Source organism: Pempheris klunzingeri, chromosome 23 (assembly GCF_042242105.1).
Source record: "Pempheris klunzingeri isolate RE-2024b chromosome 23, fPemKlu1.hap1, whole genome shotgun sequence".
Taxonomy (NCBI): Eukaryota; Metazoa; Chordata; class Actinopteri; order Acropomatiformes; family Pempheridae; genus Pempheris; species Pempheris klunzingeri.
The window spans coordinates 793710-811854 of NC_092034.1; the positions used below are offsets into that span (position 1 = coordinate 793710).

At 44.7% G+C, this 18145-nt stretch overlaps 2 protein-coding genes across 2 annotated transcripts in view; one reads left to right on the forward strand and one right to left on the reverse strand.

The window, feature by feature from the left end:
• Positions 1–304: 304 nt before the first annotated feature.
• Positions 305–13289, forward strand: LOC139223172 (nephronectin). The gene is made up of 14 exons (XM_070855144.1): positions 305–378; positions 2919–3022; positions 3520–3612; positions 5809–5928; positions 6875–6994; positions 7099–7233; positions 9057–9131; positions 10158–10579; positions 10709–11057; positions 11399–11482; positions 12430–12528; positions 12706–12892; positions 12984–13068; positions 13155–13289. The coding sequence occupies exons 1-14, from the start codon at positions 305–307 to the stop codon at positions 13239–13241; spliced, it is 2034 nt and encodes a 677-aa protein (XP_070711245.1). The 3' UTR covers positions 13242–13289.
• A 3289-nt stretch (positions 13290–16578) lies between these two features.
• Positions 16579–18145, reverse strand: part of LOC139223174 (zinc finger protein 208-like) — a 61652-nt gene continuing 60085 nt past the window's right edge. Inside the window, exon 13 of the mRNA XM_070855145.1 lies at positions 16579–17391. Within this exon, the coding sequence (XP_070711246.1) occupies positions 16579–17391 (813 nt within the window). The remainder of the gene's footprint in view (positions 17392–18145) is intronic.

Below are 18145 nucleotides of genomic sequence, written 5' to 3' on the forward strand. Positions count from 1 at the left end.
GACCAATCAGCTCTCTCTGCTCCCTCAGTCGGTGTTTCAGTGTCACAGGAGGATTTACCGGCTTCTTCTCCTGAAACTCCTTCACCGACAGACTACCGACAGACTACCGACAGATCCCCGGTGTGTGAGGAGATCCTTTAACGGCTCTACTTTATCTCACGGCGGATTTTTCCCGACTTTTATTTCCGCTGTTTCTGTCAGCGGTGTTTGTCCCGGCTCGGCTCGGCTCGGCTCGGCTCTGCTCGGCTCGGCTCGGCTCGGACCGGACCGGTACCTGGACCGTGTCCCGGGCTGAAGCAGCAGCATGCGGACCCCGGTCGGCCTGGTTGTGCTGCTGTGGTTCTGTGTGAGGATCCGGGCCCGACTGGACCCCCACAGGTCAGGATTCATTGTTCACTGTCTGTGTGCCACTAAAGGGTTCTTACTGTGTTCTTACTGTGGGGGGGGGGGGGGCATGATACCAAAACACTTCTCTTCTTTTATTCTTGTATCTGAGAGGGGAAGTTTAGAGAGTCAAAGGGGGGAGACCTGCTGCAGGAGGAGGGACGGGTGAGGGAGGAGAGGGGGAGGAGAGGGGGAGAGGGAAAGTATGTGGAGGGAGTGCTGGAGACGCCCCCCCCCCCCCCCTCATAATGATTCATGTTCAGACAGGTGCTGGAAACCAGAGAGGACGCTCTGCAGCAGCAAGGCATGATGGGAGTCTGCGTCCACACACACACACACACACACACACACACACACACTCCGTCTGCTTCCTCACACACTCCGTCTGCTTCCTCACACACTCCGTCTGCGTCCTCACACACTCCGTCTGCGTCCTCACACACTCCGTCTGCGTCCTCACACACTCCGTCTGCGTCCTCACACACTCCGTCTGCGTCCTCACACACTCCGTCTGCTTCCTCACACACTCCGTCTGCGTCCTCACACACTCCGTCTGCTTCCTCACACACTCCGTCTGCGTCCACACACACACACACACTCCGTCTGCGTCCACACACACTCCGTCTGCTTCCTCACACACTCCGTCTGCGTCCACACACACACACACACACACACACACACACTCCGTCTGCGTCCACACACACACACACACACACACACACACACTCCGTCTGCGTCCACACACACACACACACACTCCGTCTGCGTCCACACACACACACACACTCCGTCTGCGTCCACACACACTCCGTCTGCTTCCTCACACACTCCGTCTGCGTCCACACACACACACACACACACACACACACACACACTCCGTCTGCTTCCTCACACACTCCGTCTGCGTCCTCACACACACACACACACTCCGTCTGCGTCCTCACACACACACACACTCCGTCTGCTTCCTCACACACTCCGTCTGCGTCCTCACACACACACACACTCCGTCTGCGTCCACACACACACTCCGTCTGCGTCCACACACACACACTCCGTCTGCGTCCACACACACACTCCGTCTGCTTCCTCACACACACACACTCCGTCTGCTTCCTCACACACTCCGTCTGCGTCCTCACACACACACACTCCGTCTGCTTCCTCACACACTCCGTCTGCGTCCTCACACACACACACTCCGTCTGCGTCTACACACACACACTCCGTCTGCGTCCACACACACACACACACACTCCGTCTGCGTCCTCACACACTCCGTCTGCGTCTACACACACACACTCCGTCTGCGTCCACACACACACTCCGTCTGCGTCCACACACACACACACTCCGTCTGCGTCCACACACACACACTCCGTCTGCGTCCACACACACACACACTCCGTCTGCTTCCTCACACACTCCGTCTGCGTCCTCACACACACACACTCCGTCTGCGTCTACACACACACACTCCGTCTGCGTCCACACACACACACACACACTCCGTCTGCGTCCTCACACACACACACTCCGTCTGCGTCTACACACACACACTCCGTCTGCGTCCACACACACACACACACACTCCGTCTGCGTCCTCACACACTCCGTCTGCGTCTACACACACACACTCCGTCTGCGTCCACACACACACTCCGTCTGCTTCCTCACACACTCCGTCTGCGTCCACACACACACACACTCCGTCTGCTTCCTCACACACTCCGTCTGCGTCCTCACACACACACACTCCGTCTGCGTCTACACACACACACTCCGTCTGCGTCCACACACACACACACACTCCGTCTGCGTCCTCACACACTCCGTCTGCGTCTACACACACACACTCCGTCTGCGTCCACACACACACTCCGTCTGCTTCCTCACACACTCCGTCTGCGTCTACACACACACACTCCGTCTGCGTCCACACACACACACACACTCCGTCTGCGTCCTCACACACTCCGTCTGCGTCTACACACACACACTCCGTCTGCGTCCACACACACACACACACTCCGTCTGCGTCCTCACACACTCCGTCTGCGTCTACACACACACACTCCGTCTGCGTCCACACACACTCCGTCTGCGTCCTCACACACTCCGTCTGCGTCCACACACACACACACCGTCTGCGTCCACACACACTCCGTCTGCGTCCTCACACACTCCGTCTGCGTCTACACACACACACTCCGTCTGCGTCCACACACACTCCGTCTGCGTCCTCACACACTCCGTCTGCGTCTACACACACACACTCCGTCTGCGTCCACACACACTCCGTCTGCGTCCTCACACACTCCGTCTGCGTCCACACACACACACACACTCCGTCTGCGTCCTCACACACTCCGTCTGCGTCTACACACACACACTCCGTCTGCGTCCTCACACACACACACACTCCGTCTGCGTCCTCACACACTCCGTCTGCGTCCTCACACACACACTCCGTCCACACACACACACACTCCGCCTATCTTACATGGACGTCTGTGTGTGTGTGTGTGTTGCAGCTGGCCGGACCAGACGGCGGCGGCGGCCCTCGGCCTCTGTCGCTATGCCAACAGCGTGGAGTGCTGCTGGGGCTGGAGACGGGTGGAGTGGGGACGCTGTGAACGTGAGGCGGCACGAAAACACACAGTAACACCTCATCCCAGGCTTCAGGGGGGGGGGGGCACACTGAGACAGAGGACATGTAGAGAAGCTGAACTTCTGTTAAATCTGATTTAAACATCTAAAGTCTCAGAGAACAGTCGACTTTTAAAGCTGCAGGAGAAAGTTTATCTCTGGATCGTGTTGGATGGTGCTAATAGTTTAGCCTCCTGCTAACTGTAACGTTAGCTAAAGGCTGCGGCTAATTCAGGATCCCCGTCACGTCTTCCTGTAACATCTAAATGTGTCGCAGACGATTGTTAGCTTACACAACAGTCAGTGAGCGGCTGTGCTGGATGATGCTAATCATTTAGCCTCCTGCTGCGGCTAATTCCAGTTCACATTTCTGGAGCTAATGAGAACAGTTAATAAGAACATGTTAGTCAGACAGAGAGCAGCAACCACAGTAAAATGATTTATTTATGTCTGTGTGTGTGTGTGTGTGTGTGTGTGTGTGTGCAGCTCACTGTCAGCAGGGCTGTAAACATGGAGAGTGTGTCGGACCAGACAGATGCAAATGTCACCCAGGATACACCGGCAAGGCCTGTAACCAAGGTAACTGTGTGTGTGTGTGTGTGAGGACCCTGAACTCTTGCTGGACCATGAGAGGCTGAAGGCCTGGAAACTGTCAACTATAAACAGGAACGTACAACACTCACAGAACAGTTTTTTTTTAAAACTTTATTGAAGTTGACATACACCGACCAATCAGAGGACGCTTCTTTACAGACTGATACCGACCAATCAGAGGACGCTTCTTTATAGACTGATACCGACCAATCAGAGGACGCTTCTTTACAGACTGATACCGACCAATCAGAGGACACTTCTTTACAGACTGATACCGACCAATCAGAGGACGCTTCTTTATAGACTGATACCGACCAATCAGAGGACGCTTCTTTACAGACTGATACCGACCAATCAGAGGACGCTTCTTTACAGACTGATACCGACCAATCAGAGGACGCTTCTTTACAGACTGATACCGACCAATCAGAGGACGCTTCTTTATAGACTGATACCGACCAATCAGAGGACGCTTCTTTACAGACTGATACCGACCAATCAGAGGACGCTTCTTTACAGACTGATACCGACCAATCAGAGGACGCTTCTTTACAGACTGATACCGACCAATCAGAGGACGCTTCTTTATAGACTGATACCGACCAATCAGAGGACGCTTCTTTATAGACTGATACCGACCAATCAGAGGACGCTTCTTTATAGACTGATACCGACCAATCAGAGGACGCTTCTTTACAGACTGATACCGACCAATCAGAGGACGCTTCTTTACAGACTGATACCGACCAATCAGAGGACGCTTCTTTATAGACTGATACCGACCAATCAGAGGACGCTTCTTTATAGACTGATACCGACCAATCAGAGGACGCTTCTTTATAGACTGATACCGACCAATCAGAGGACGCTTCTTTACACAGACTGATACCGACCAATCAGAGGACGCTTCTTTATAGACTGATACCGACCAATCAGAGGACGCTTCTTTATAGACTGATACCGACCAATCAGAGGACGCTTCTTTACAGACTGATACCGACCAATCAGAGGACGCTTCTTTATACAGACTGATACCGACCAATCAGAGGACGCTTCTTTATACAGACTGATACCGACCAATCAGAGGACGTTTCTTTACAGACTGATACCGACCAATCAGAGGACGCTTCTTTATACAGACTGATACCGACCAATCAGAGGACGTTTCTTTACAGACTGATACCGACCAATCAGAGGACGCTTCTTTATAGACTGATACCGACCAATCAGAGGACGCCACACTTCTTTATGCAGCTGTTCATTAGCATCATTAGCTGTTCATTAGCATCATTAGCTGTTCATTAGCATCATTAGCTGTTCATTAGCATCATTAGCTTCCTAAAGAAGCTCCCTTTCAGCCCAATGACAGAACCTCCCTGTTTACTGCCCTGCTAGCTAACCTGGCTGTGTCAGCTAACGCTAACGTCACCTAGCATAGCTCCAGATGTGTGGACAGGAAGGACGAGTCCTGACGGCCCAGGATGCCGTTCGGAGTCTCTCCTCCATGTTTGTTTACCTTTACCTTTTTTATAAAGCACCCTGGTAACGCCACAAGCCTGAACTGTGTGTGTGTGAAGAGGCCACAGCTCTCTGTCGTTTCACAGAGATTTGATTTCCCATCATGCCTCAGAGACACATTCCTATCATGCTTGTTTGACCTGCAAAGGCGTGTTTCACCCAAAGACCCCCAAACACACACAAACACACACTCATGTTTCCAAACTTAGCAGACGTACTCCACCCATCTCCACACACACACACACACACACACACACACACACACACACACACACACACACACACACACACACACACACACACACACACACACAGTGTTAATCTGCTGATTAGAGGCTACATTATGAGTCATATCCTGACTATAAAACAACATCTGTCCTTGAAACAAGGCTTCACACACACACACACACTGTAATCAAACACCACACACACTCTGTAATCTAACACCACAAACACACACACACACACACACACACACACACACACACACACTTAAAAAGCTCTGTGTGTTTACTGACTGAAAGTCAAAGGTTAATCCTACAAGTTGACAAGATGAGTGAAAACAGAGAGAAAATGTGCCTCAGTCTAATGTTTGGTTCCTGCCCTTTCCCCCTGTGTGTGTGTGTGTGTGTGTGTGTGTGTGTGTGTGTGTGTGTGTGTCAGACCTGAACGAGTGTGGTGTGAAGCCTCGGCCCTGTAAGCATCGCTGCATGAACACGTTGGGCAGCTACAAGTGTTACTGTCAGGACGGATACACAGCACAGCAGGACGGCAGCTGCAGGAGTGAGTCCACACACACACACACACACACACACACACACACACACACACACACACTCACACACACACACTCACACACACACACACACACACACACACACACACACACACACACACACACACTCCTGTTACACCCCTGATCCACTGTGTGTCTAAACTGTTCAGTCATATCATCTTAATGTGAACATCACAAACACACACATACTAGAATATGATATCAGTGGGACGTCGTCTGTACGGAGGACAAAGTTTGTCAAACTTTAATCCAAAAATACTGTGTAGGAAGAAATAAAGACATTGAGGAAGAGATTCTATAATAAAGAGGTAAATAAATACAGAGGAAGAAATGAATGAATGTCTGTTTTTATCATTTTATTTCTAATGTCATATTTACTGTGTTTAACAGCATGTTAATTGATTTATTGAGTTATATATTTATTGATTTTGGCAGGTTTGGTAGGAGATCATTTAAACTCTTTATTGATCTTTTCACCGTCGACTGTTTTCTGATTCTTTTTTAAGATGGTGTCAGATTTAATAATCTGATCTCTTTAAACGTATTTAAGTCCCAAAATTTCCACCCTTCAAGTTACAACTTTTTAATGTCAGTGATCAAGTTTTTCTAATAGATTTATTGACGTTATGACCTGAGAATATTAATTTTTAACGTTATGACTGAAACATCGGAGAATGTTCACGTCTTTATCGTCCGTTTACGACTTTAAGATTATTGGAAAAGTTTTACATGTGAAAACGTTGACGTGATGAATTAATCTGATTAATTGGAGCTCGTTAACGTCTAGAAACTTCAGACTGTCCCTTTATTTTCCCGTCAGTGTTTTCACGGCTGCGTGTTCTTAGCGTGTTTCAGCCGTGTTGCTCATCGCCGTGGAAACGCCGACACGTTTGGGGTCAGAGGTTTAAATAAAGTTCTGCGTTTGTCGTTTAGATGCTCGCACCTGTTACCATGCCAACTGTCAGTACGGCTGTGAGGTCATCAAGGGGGCGGTCCGCTGCACCTGTCCGTCGCCAGGGTTACGGCTGGGACCAGACAGACGCACCTGTGTCGGTCAGTCCGCAGGTTTCTCTGCTGCCTCTCTCCCACCTGTCTCACCCCTCTCTCTCCCACCTGTCTCACCCTCTCTCCCCCCTGTCTCCCCCCTGTCTCCACAGACATCGATGAGTGTGTGTCTGGTGCCGCCGTGTGTCCTCGCCGCAGGAAGTGTGTGAACACGTTTGGCAGCTTCCTGTGTAAATGTCACCTCGGCTTCAGACTGACGCTCATCGACGGACGCTACAGCTGCATCGGTGACCTCATCACGCGATGACCTCATCACATGATGACCTCATCACATGATGACCTCATCACGCTACTTTACAATCACAGCGCTTGTTTGTAGAGTTATTTAAAGATTATTTAGTTATTTAAAGATTTTTTCGAGTTTTTTAAAGATTTTTTCGAGCTTTTTTAAAGATTATTTCGAGTTATTTAAAGATTATTTTGAGTTATTTAAAGATGTTTTCGAGTCTTTTTAAGATTATTTCGAGTTATTTAAAGATTGTTTCGAGGTTTTTAAAGATTATTTCGAGTCTTTTAAAGATTTTTCCGAGGTTTTTAAAGATTATTTCGAGTTTTTTAAGATTATTTCGAGTTATTTAAAGATTTTTTTGAGTTTTTTAAAGATTTTTTCCAGTTTTTTAAAAATTATTTCGAGTTATTTAAAGATTTTTTTGAGTTTTTTAAAGATTTTTTTGAGTTTTTTAAAGATTTTTTTGAGTTTTTTAAAGATTATTTCGAGTTATTTAAAGATTATTTCGAGTTATTTAAAGATTTTTTCGAGTTATTTAAAGATTTTTTTGAGTTTTTTAAAGATTATTTCGAGGTTTTTAAAGATTATTTCGAGGTTTTTAAAGATTATTTCGAGTCTTTTAAAGATTTTTCCGAGGTTTTTAAAGATTTTTTCGAGTCTTTTAAAGATTTTTCCGAGGTTTTTGAAGATTATTTCGAGTTTTTTAAGATTATTTCGAGTTATTTAAAGATTTTTTCCAGTTTTTTAAAAATTATTTCGAGTTATTTAAAGATTATTTCGAGTTATTTAAAGATTATTTCGAGTTATTTAAAGATTATTTAGTTATTTAAAGATTATTTCGAGTTATTTAAAGATGTTTTCGAGTCTTTTTAAGATTATTTCGAGTTATTTAAAGATTATTTCGAGTTATTTAAAGATTATTTCGAGTTTCTTAAAGATTTTCTCGAGTTTTTTAAAGATTTTTTCGAGTTTTTTAAAGATTATTTCGAGTTATTTAAAGATTATTTCGAGGTTTTTAAAGATTATTTCGAGTCTTTTAAAGATTTTTCCGAGGTTTTTAAAGATTATTTCGAGTTTTTTAAGATTATTTCGAGTTATTTAAAGATTTTTTCCAGTTTTTAAAGATTTTTTCCAGTTTTTTAAAAATTATTTAGAGTTATTTAAAGATTTTTTTGAGTTTTTTTAAAGATTTTTTTGAGTCTTTTAAAGATTATTTCGAGTTATTTAAAGATTATTTCGAGTTTTTTAAAGATTATTTCGAGTTATTTAAAGATTATTTCGAGGTTTTTAAAGATTATTTCGAGTCTTTTAAAGATTTTTCCGAGGTTTTTAAAGATTTTTTCGAGTCTTTTAAAGATTTTTCCAAGGTTTTTGAAGATTGTTTCGAGTTTTTTAAGATTATTTCGAGTTTTTTAAGATTATTTCGAGTTATTAAAAGATTTTTTCCAGTTTTTTAAAGATTTTTTCCAGTTTTTTAAAAATTATTTAGAGTTATTTAAAGATTATTTCGAGTTAGTTAAAGATTTTTTCGAGTTTTTTAAAGATGTTTTCGAGTTTTTTAAAGATTATTTCGAGTTTTTTTAAAGATTATTTCGAGGTTTTTAAAGATTATTTCGAGTCTTTTAAAGATTTTTCCGAGGTTTTTAAAGATTTTTCCGAGGTTTTTAAAGATTTCGAGTTTTTTAAGATTATTTCGAGTTATTTAAAGATTTTTTCCAGTTTTTTAAAGATTATTTCGAGTTATTTAAAGATTTTTTTTGAGTTTTTTAAAGATTATTTAGAATTATCCAAGTGATGTTTCTAACCCTCGTCTCTCACCAGATAAAGACCGTCGGTCCTTCTGCTCTCTGAATCCGTCCTCACCAAAGTGCCGATGTGGAGACGGCGGCTGTAAAGGTAACAACACCTCCTCTTCATCCTCCAAGATATTCCTCCGTCCTCCAGGAGGCTTCTCCTCCATCAGGAGAGTGTCAGAGAGTTTCTCCTGCTGATCTCTCTGCTCACATTTAGCTGGTTTGGTCCTTAAACTGATGTTGGAGCTTCTAACGGGATCAAACAGGCCGCGTTTCTTCTTCTGCTGCTTTAAATGTGTCTCTAACGGGATCAAACAGGCCGCGTTTCTTCTTCTGCTGCTTTAAATGTGTTTCTAACGGGATCAAACAGGCCGCGTTTCTTCTTCTGCTGCTTTAAATGTGTTTCTAACGGGATCAAACAGGCCGCGTTTCTTCTTCTGCTGCTTTAAATGTGTCTCTAACGGGATCAAACAGGCCGCGTTTCTTCTTCTGCTGCTTTAAATGTGTCTCTAACGGGATCAAACAGGCCGCGTTTCTTCTTCTGCTGCTTAAAATGTGTCTCTAACGGGATCAAACAGGCCGCGTTTCTTCTTCTGCTGCTTTAAATGTGTCTCTAACGGGATCAAACAGGCCGCGTTTCTTCTTCTGCTGCTTTAAATGTGTCTCTAACGGGATCAAACAGGCCGCGTTTCTTCTTCTGCTGCTTTAAATGTGTTTCTAACAGGATCAAACAGGCCTCGTTTCTTCTTCTGCTGCTTTAAATGTGTTTCTTGGATGTACTTCCTGCTTTGTTGTGCTGCAGCTACAGACAGCAGCTAAAATATGCCATTGAAAGTCTGCACGAGGGCTTTTATTTTGAGTAACTGAGTAGATTCTCTTCGCTATTTGTCTGTCTGACTTCCTGCTGTCTCGTCTGAGCTGCTTGTCACGGCCGTCAGAAACAGACTAGAGATTAACTAGAGATAACTAGAGGTTAACTAGATATAACTAGAGGTAACTAGAGGTTAACTAGAGGTAACTAGATATAACTAGAGGTTAACTCGAGATAACTAGAGATAACTAGAGGTAACTAGATATAACTAGAGGTAACTAGAGGTTAACTAGACTTCATGTCTGTTTTCTGTCTCAGTCGTCCCCAAAGTCGTCCTGCAGCCTCAGAGACCAAGAACTACAAGTCCAGCACCTGCAGGAACTACAACTCCCCTCACCACCACTACTACACCTGTTACTACCACTACTACACCTGTTACTACCACTACTACACCTGTTACTACCACTACTACACCTGTCACTACCACTACTACACCTGTTACTACCACTACTACACCTGTCACTACCACTACTACACCTGTTACCACCACTACTACACCTGTCACCACCACTACTACACCTGTTACTACCACTACTACACCTGTTACTACCACTACTACACCTGTCACTACCACTACTACACCTGTCACTACCACTACTACACCTGTTACCACCACTACTACACCTGTCACTACCACTACTACACCTGTCACTACCACTACTACACCTGTTACCACCACTACTACACCTGTCACTACCACTACTACACCTGTCACTACCACTACTACACCTGTCACTACCACTACTACACCTGTCACTACCACTACTACACCTGTTACCACCACTACTACACCTGTCACTACCACTACTACACCTGTCACTACCACTACTACACCTGTTACCACCACTACTACACCTGTCACTACCACTACTACACCTGTTACCACCACTACTACACCTGTCACTACCACTACTACACCTGTTACTACTACACCTTTTACTACTACACCTGTTACTACTACTTCTACTGCTCCACCTGCTACAACTGAACTGGATACTTCTACTACCACTACTAGTACTAGTACTGTGATTCCTACCACAGTGGAACCAGCTACCACCACGGTTGCCCCGACAACCACGATGTCGTCCCTGGTAACGACGACAACGAACAACAGGATCAACCAGGAAGTGACACACAGACAGAGAGGAGACGTGCACAGTGAGCGCGCACACACACACACACACACCAGTATAAAGTTTATTATATTTCATACAGAGGATCGTCCATGTGTAACACTGACATACAATAGAAAGAACATAAAACAGAAATCAGAGCTGCAGTAATCAATCGATTCAATCGGTTTCATACAGAAACAAACTATTTACAGACATTTTCACATAATGTTCACGGAGTCGGAGGCCATTTTGGGTCAAACAGAAACGTCTGACATTAACAATGTTTTCATGTAAAACCAGAAGAGAAAAACTTTGAATAAACTGTGTGTGTGTGTGTGTGTGTGTGTGTGTGTGTGTGTGTGTGTGTGTGTGTGTGTGCTGCAGTCCCTCGACATCCTGGTCACAACCAGGTGTGGGAGTTTGACATCGAGCTGGGAAACACGGCCGAGGACGCCAGAGACGATCCTGGTGAGTGTGTGTTTGTTCTTAAAGGGACAGTCCGTGTTATCTGCAGGGTTTTAGCCTCCTAAGAAATGGCCGAGCTAAAAACATCAACCTTGGTTTAATTAATTAATTAAATGTTGTGTATTAATTAACTGATGGAGCAGCAGCTCTAAAATCCCTGTTTTAGTGAATGTAGTCTGGTGTGTGTGCTGTTTGTGGTTAAACCAAAAGGATCTTCCAGGTCTCTCTCTGTAGGGATCCTTTCTCTGTAGGGATCCTTTCCATGATGCTGTCACCACCAGATCCCATTGACAAAAATACTAATTTTAGCTCCCAGAACACAGGAGCTGCTGGTCTGCTGCTGCTTCAATCAGTTAGTTAGTTTGTGTTATTGTGTCACTTTGGTGCTTTAAATGGTTAATTCAGATCCACATTAGTGTGTTAATGTTTTAACGTTGCAGCAACTAGACCTACAACTTCTGTGTTCTGTGTGGTAAAATTTCTGTTTTTGTCAATGGAGTCTGGTGGATTCTAAACAAGCGATATGACTTCAGGAAATATTCTACATAGCAGAAAACTGATTTTAGCCTCCTAAAAAAATCACACCAAAAAAAAATCAATTAAAGTTTATGATACATTTAGAATATTTCCACTGTTTTACATTATGGTTAGTCAGCTCTTATATCCACCAGACTCCACTGACAAAAACAGAAATTTTACCTCACAGAACACAGAAGTCTTTACTCTTCCGCTGTGACTTTCAACTGTAACTTTTATGTTTTAACACATTAATTCTGATCCAAACTAAAACTTTAAAACACCAAAGTCACACAATAACACAAACAAACTGACTGATGGCAGCAGCAGACCAGCAGCGCCTGTGTTCTGGGAGCTAAAATCACTGTTTTTTTCAATGGAGTCTGGTAGCTTTGAAGAAGAAGTGTGTGTGTGTGTGTGTGTGTGTGTTGTAGAGGCCGGCGCGCTTCGCTGTTCCTTCGATCACGGACTGTGTGACTGGATGTCGGACAGAGAAGGAGATCTACACTGGGACACACCCCCCAACCCTGCAGGTAACACACACATCATGTTGTCAGTGTGTAGTGTGCTAGTTATGCTAGTTAGTCAGTGTAGGTAGTAGTGCTGATGGAGCAGTGACACAATATAAAACCAGAGTGTTTTATAGTTAATTAACCAACAGCAGTTAGTTGCATCATTAATAATAACAGTGATGTCACCGACCCTCTCAGGTGGGCGCTACCTGTCCGTCCCGGAGCTGAAGCCGGGACAAAGGAGCATCCGCGGCGCTCGATTGGCTGTCCAGATAGCCCCGCCCTGGAGCCGCGGCGACCTGTGCTTCTCCTTCTCCCATTGGCTGACGGGGCATCAGGTGGGCGTCCTGCAGCTGTTCGTCAGGAAAACAGGACGAGACCAAAGGTGCCAAAATAACCAGGAAGTAACAACACACCCTGTTTCCTCTGGTTTAAAACCACCTGGGTGAACACTTGCTCCTGATTGGCTGTTGCAGGTACAGCCCCGCCCTCTGGAGCAGGACAGGTGGACACGGCTGGAGACACACACAGGTTACCTTGACGACGCACTCTCTGGACAAGGTGACACACAAACACACACAAAACTCAACATTAGTGTGATGATGATGATGATGATGAAGATGATGACGATGAGTGTGTGTGTGCAGGTGTTGCTGAAGGCCGAGCGGAGAAAAGGACGGAGAGGACAGATCGCTGTTGATGATGTCACACTGAGAAGGGGCGCGTGTCGATGACATCACACAGACGAGGATTTAAAGGACCAAACCGCTGTTCAATTTCCTGCCACATTTGTTAAAGGGTCACTCCGCTGTTTCGCTAGTAGGTCCACTAAAAGAGCTTGTTTGATCCACTGACAGGCTCAGAGTGTTATTCTAAGTGTGTGACAGCATCATGGAAAGGATCCCTACAGAGAGAGACCTGGAAGATCCTTTTGGTTTAACCACAAACAGCACACACACCAGACTACATTCACTAAAACAGGGATTTTAGAGAACAGGACACAGGAGCTGCTGCTCTGCTGCCGCCTCCGTTAGTTTGGTTGTGTGTTACACAGATATTCTGTTGGATCTGAATTAACCCTTTAAAACACCCAAGTCACACAATAACACAAACAAACTAACTGAGCAAGGCAGCAGTAGAGTAGAATCTCTTGTGTAAAATTGCTGTTTTTGTCAATGTAGTCTGGTGCATTTGAAGAGAGCAATATATATATATATTTATATAGCGCCAATTCATACTAGCGTTATCTCAAGACGCTTTCGATAAAGAGCAGGTCTAGACCAAACTCTTTAATTAGAGAGAGACCCACATGAGCAGCATCAGATATTATATTGAGCAACAGTGGAGGAAGAACTCCCCTTTAACAGGAAGAAACCTCGAACAGACCCATGTGGGAGCAATATGAAGGCTGTTTGTAGTTAAACAAAAAGGAAAACATGGAAAAGGATCCCTACTGCAAGATCCTTTTTCTTTAAATCACAAACAGCTGTTATATTGCTCCCTTCAAAGCCACCAGACTCCACTGACAAAAACACACATTTCACCTCTGAATACACACAAGTTACTGATCTACTGCTGCCTCAATCGTTTAGTCTGTATATTGTGTTGCATCTGAACTGATCATTTAAAACACACAACAACACAAACTAACACAGACCCATGTGTAAAATCACTGTTTTTATCAATGGAGTCTGGTGTGTTTGAAGAAAGCTGTCAGACAACAAAATATGCAGGTTTGAAAATAGTGGAGTTACCCTTTAAACATTCTCCTTTTCTGAGAAGAAAAGAGACTTCTGTTGTGGTTTCTGTTCCAGCAGCAGGAGCTTTAATTTAAAGCCTGTGTGTGTGTGTGTGTGTGTGTGTGTGTGTGTGTGTGTGGAGCTTCAGGGTGTTTGTTTCCTGCTGGACAGACCAATTATTACTACAGTATTGTGACTGGGGGAGTTTTCTGCTCTTATTTAAACACATTGAGACCTGATGAGCCCAGATGTTGCAGCTCAGTATTCACATGTTTGATCTGTATCAATAAACCTGATGATTAATTTGTGATATTTTAAACAAACCCTCTGTGTGTCGTCTTCATCGGATCCTCCAGACCGCCGTTGGCTCACACTGATTGGATTAAACAGGAGAACTGACAGGTGACATCACTTCCTGTTGAAGAAGATAAACAGACATTTAATATATGAACAAATGACTTATTTTATTTACATGCTGGTTTTCACAGTAAAGGTATGTGAGTACAATGAGGAAAGTAAAAGCACTAAAAAAAACCAGTATGAATTTGTAAAGTAACTGAAGCCGTCAGATAAATGTGCAGTAAAAAGAACAGTATTTACTCTGCGATGTGGTGGAGTCGAGATAAGTGCAAGCCACCAGACTCCATCAAAAAAACACTAATTTTACCTCACAGCACACAGGAGCTGCTGGTCTGTTGCTGCATCTATCTGTTAGTTGTTTGTGTTATTGTGTGTTACACAGATATTCTGTTGGATCTGAATTAACCCTTTAAAACACCAAAGTCACACAATAACACAAACAAACGAACTGAACAAGGCAGCAGTAGAGCAGAATCTCCTGTGTAAAATTGCTGTTTTCTTCAATGGAGTCTGGTGTGTTTGAAGTGAGCGATATAATGGCTGTTTGTGGTTAAACAAAAAGGAAAACCTGGAAAAGATCCCTACTGAAATCAACCTGCAAGATCCTTTTTCTTTAATCACAAACAGCTGTTACATCGCTCTCTGCAGACACACCAGACTACATTCACAAACACACAAATTTTACCTCTAAATACACAGGAGTTACTGATCTACTGCTGCCTCATTAGTTTAGTTTATATATTGTTTGGGATCTGAACTGATCATTTAAAAACACAGAACACACACAATAACACAAACTAACTCAGATAGATGCAGCAGCAGATCAGCAGCTCCTGTGTTCTGTGAGGTTAAATTACCGTTTTTGTCAATGGAGTCTGGTGTGATTGAAGAGAGCGGCTGTTCTCTATAGGACCAATTCCAACACTTTTAGTACCTACCAGTCATCTAGACACCAGGATATGAACAGACAGGATCCAGGGGTAAAAACAGCAGACTTAACCTTTAGAGAATCAATCGCTGACTCAGCAGAGCAGCTCCTGCAGGTGTCGACCTCCACCTGTGACCTCCGACCTGCTGCAGAGACAGAGAGGAAGAGGAGGGAAGTTATCTGTCTGGTGATTTACCATCTGTTTTAGACACACACACACACACACACACACACACACAGGTGGGCGGAGCAGCCTGATTGGTGCTTCGGCTTCACAGATTCCTCAGTTTATAGACTCGACATGTCGGCGAGGAGTCAAACCTGTGATTTAGCTTCCTGTTCTGTGTGTGTGTGTGTGTGTGTGTGTGTGTGTGGTTACAGCCCTGCTCGTTAACCCTGTAATCACCTCGGTAACCTGAACTCTCTGTCTGACAAGCTCATGTGGACGTTTTACCAATCAATCAATGGATGGATAAAATGTTCTGCGTAAAAATACTAACAGACGGAGTTTTGGCTAATTTACAAAACATCAGAGACAATAATGTGATGATTGATTTCTATTCTAATGAGCAGGGTTGATCTATAAAAACATGTTAAAGGTTCAGGGGCTCAGCAGGAAGTTGATCAGTATCTATTTCGGCTAGAGACATGAAACTTGGCACCATGACTGAAAATGACCCACAAAGCTATAACAACAGTCGGCCTCATGGTGGCGCTGTTTTAAACAGCCAAAGAAGTTAGACCATCAGTGTCCGCCATGTTGGATTGTTTTGGCTAATTTGCATAATGTTAAAAATAGTAAGATGAATAGACTTTTATTAGATTCATCAGGAACAAGCTACACGTTTCTATTTTAAATTAATTAACTGGTTACAAAAAGCATCAACTAACTTTAATTGGTGCCAAATCACATGGTTCTTTCCAGAAAACATCGTAGAACATTGATAAGTAAATCATGGTGAAGCTTTATGAAGTGTTTTTACAATCATGGCTGTACCTCATGTGACCCGGACAGTCCCGTGGTTTCTCTGTCTGTGCAGCAGCTCAGACGCAGCGGTGTCTCTTCAGCTGGTTGGAGAAGGTGAAGTGTTTCTTACAACGGTCACACCAGTACGGTTTCTCTCCAGTGTGAGTCCGCACGTGTCTCGCCAGATTTGACGACGTAATGAACGCTTTGCCGCAGTGCCGACACCCGTACGGTTTCTCCCCGCTGTGGCCGCGCTTGTGCAGCAGGCAGGTCGTGACGTGGCTGAAACTCTTCCCGCACTGGTCACAGCTGTAGGGTTTCTCTCCAGTGTGGACGCGCTCGTGTTCAGCGTGATTGGTCGACGACGTGAAGGTCTTGTCGCAGAAGCGGCACTGGTAGGGTCTCTCTCCGCTGTGGATCCGCTGGTGGACCGTGTACGAGGAGTAATGGCCGAAACTCCGTCCACACAGCCGGCAGCCGTAGAGTTTCTCTCCCGTGTGGATGCGCTGGTGCCTCGTCAGGTTGGACTGTGTGAGGAACGTCTTGGAGCACAGCAGACATACAAATGACTTATCACCGGCGTGACAGCGTTGGTGCTGCTGGCATGAAAACGAATCAGTGAAGCTCTTCCCGCAGTGCTCACAGCTGTAGGGTTTCTCTCCGGAGTGTCGGCGCTGGTGGAGCTTTAACGTGCTCGACTGGGTGAAGGACTTCCCGCACTGGTCACAGTGGTACGGTCTCTCCCCAGAGTGGATGCGCTGGTGAGTTTTTAGGCTACTTAACTGAGTGAAAGCTTTCCCACACTGGTCGCAGTGGTGCGGTCTCTCTCCGGTGTGGACGCTGTCATGATCCTTCAGGTGACGCGTCGATGTGAAAGCTTTGTCACACTGCTGGCAGCGGTGAGGTCGGGGTCTCTTAGAGCCTTTTGGTTTCTATGGCGACAGACCAAAACACAAAGACAGACGAGGATCAGGACTAACGACTTCTTCTGGTTCAAAGTGTAAAACCACACTGAGCAGTGATGTCACAGTTAGGGCTGCAATGACATTGGGACAACTGCACCTGATCACAGTAGGTCCACTAAAAGAGCTTGTTTGATCCACTGACAGGCTCAGAGTGTTATTCTAAGTGTGTGACAGCATCATGGAAAGGATCCCTACAGAGAGAGACCTGGAAGATCCTTTTGGTTTAACCACAAACAGCACACACACCAGACTACATTCACTAAAACAGGGATTTTAGCTGGCTAAAGTGACACGAACACCAAAATATCTAGTCCTATATGGAGTCCTCCATTAATGCAGCAGTGTGTCTGGAGATCACACAGAAAGTGAACATTAAACTTTCTAACTCAGCAGGAGCTTCAGAGGATGTTTGTCCGTCCAGAGATGGTTTAGAGTTTCTTCATGATTTCACTGTTAAATCATAACTTTTTCTGCAGCAGTTCTGAACCGAATCACGACACATGTAATAACAACAGGTGGACTTTTACTGCACATGTGAGACTAAAACTATAAAAAAATCAAAGAGCTGCTTACAGTTAAAATGTTATTTCACATGTTGATACTGAAAACTTTCCATTACATCCGCTTTAAATTTAAATTTGACGGCTTTCAGGACTATAAAAACTGTTAAGACTTCAAG

Excerpts from the sequence above, each read along its gene's own strand:
- LOC139223172 (XM_070855144.1), top strand. The coding sequence starts at position 305 with ATGCGGACCCCGGTCGGCCTGGTTGTGCTGCTGTGGTTCTGTGTGAGG. Across the intron at positions 3,613-5,808 it reads CGGCAAGGCCTGTAACCAAG|ACCTGAACGAGTGTGGTGTG; the intron begins GTAACTGTGTGT and ends TGTGTGTGTCAG. Across the intron at positions 10,580-10,708 it reads CTACACCTGTTACCACCACT|ACACCTGTCACTACCACTAC; the intron begins ACTACACCTGTC and ends ACTACCACTACT.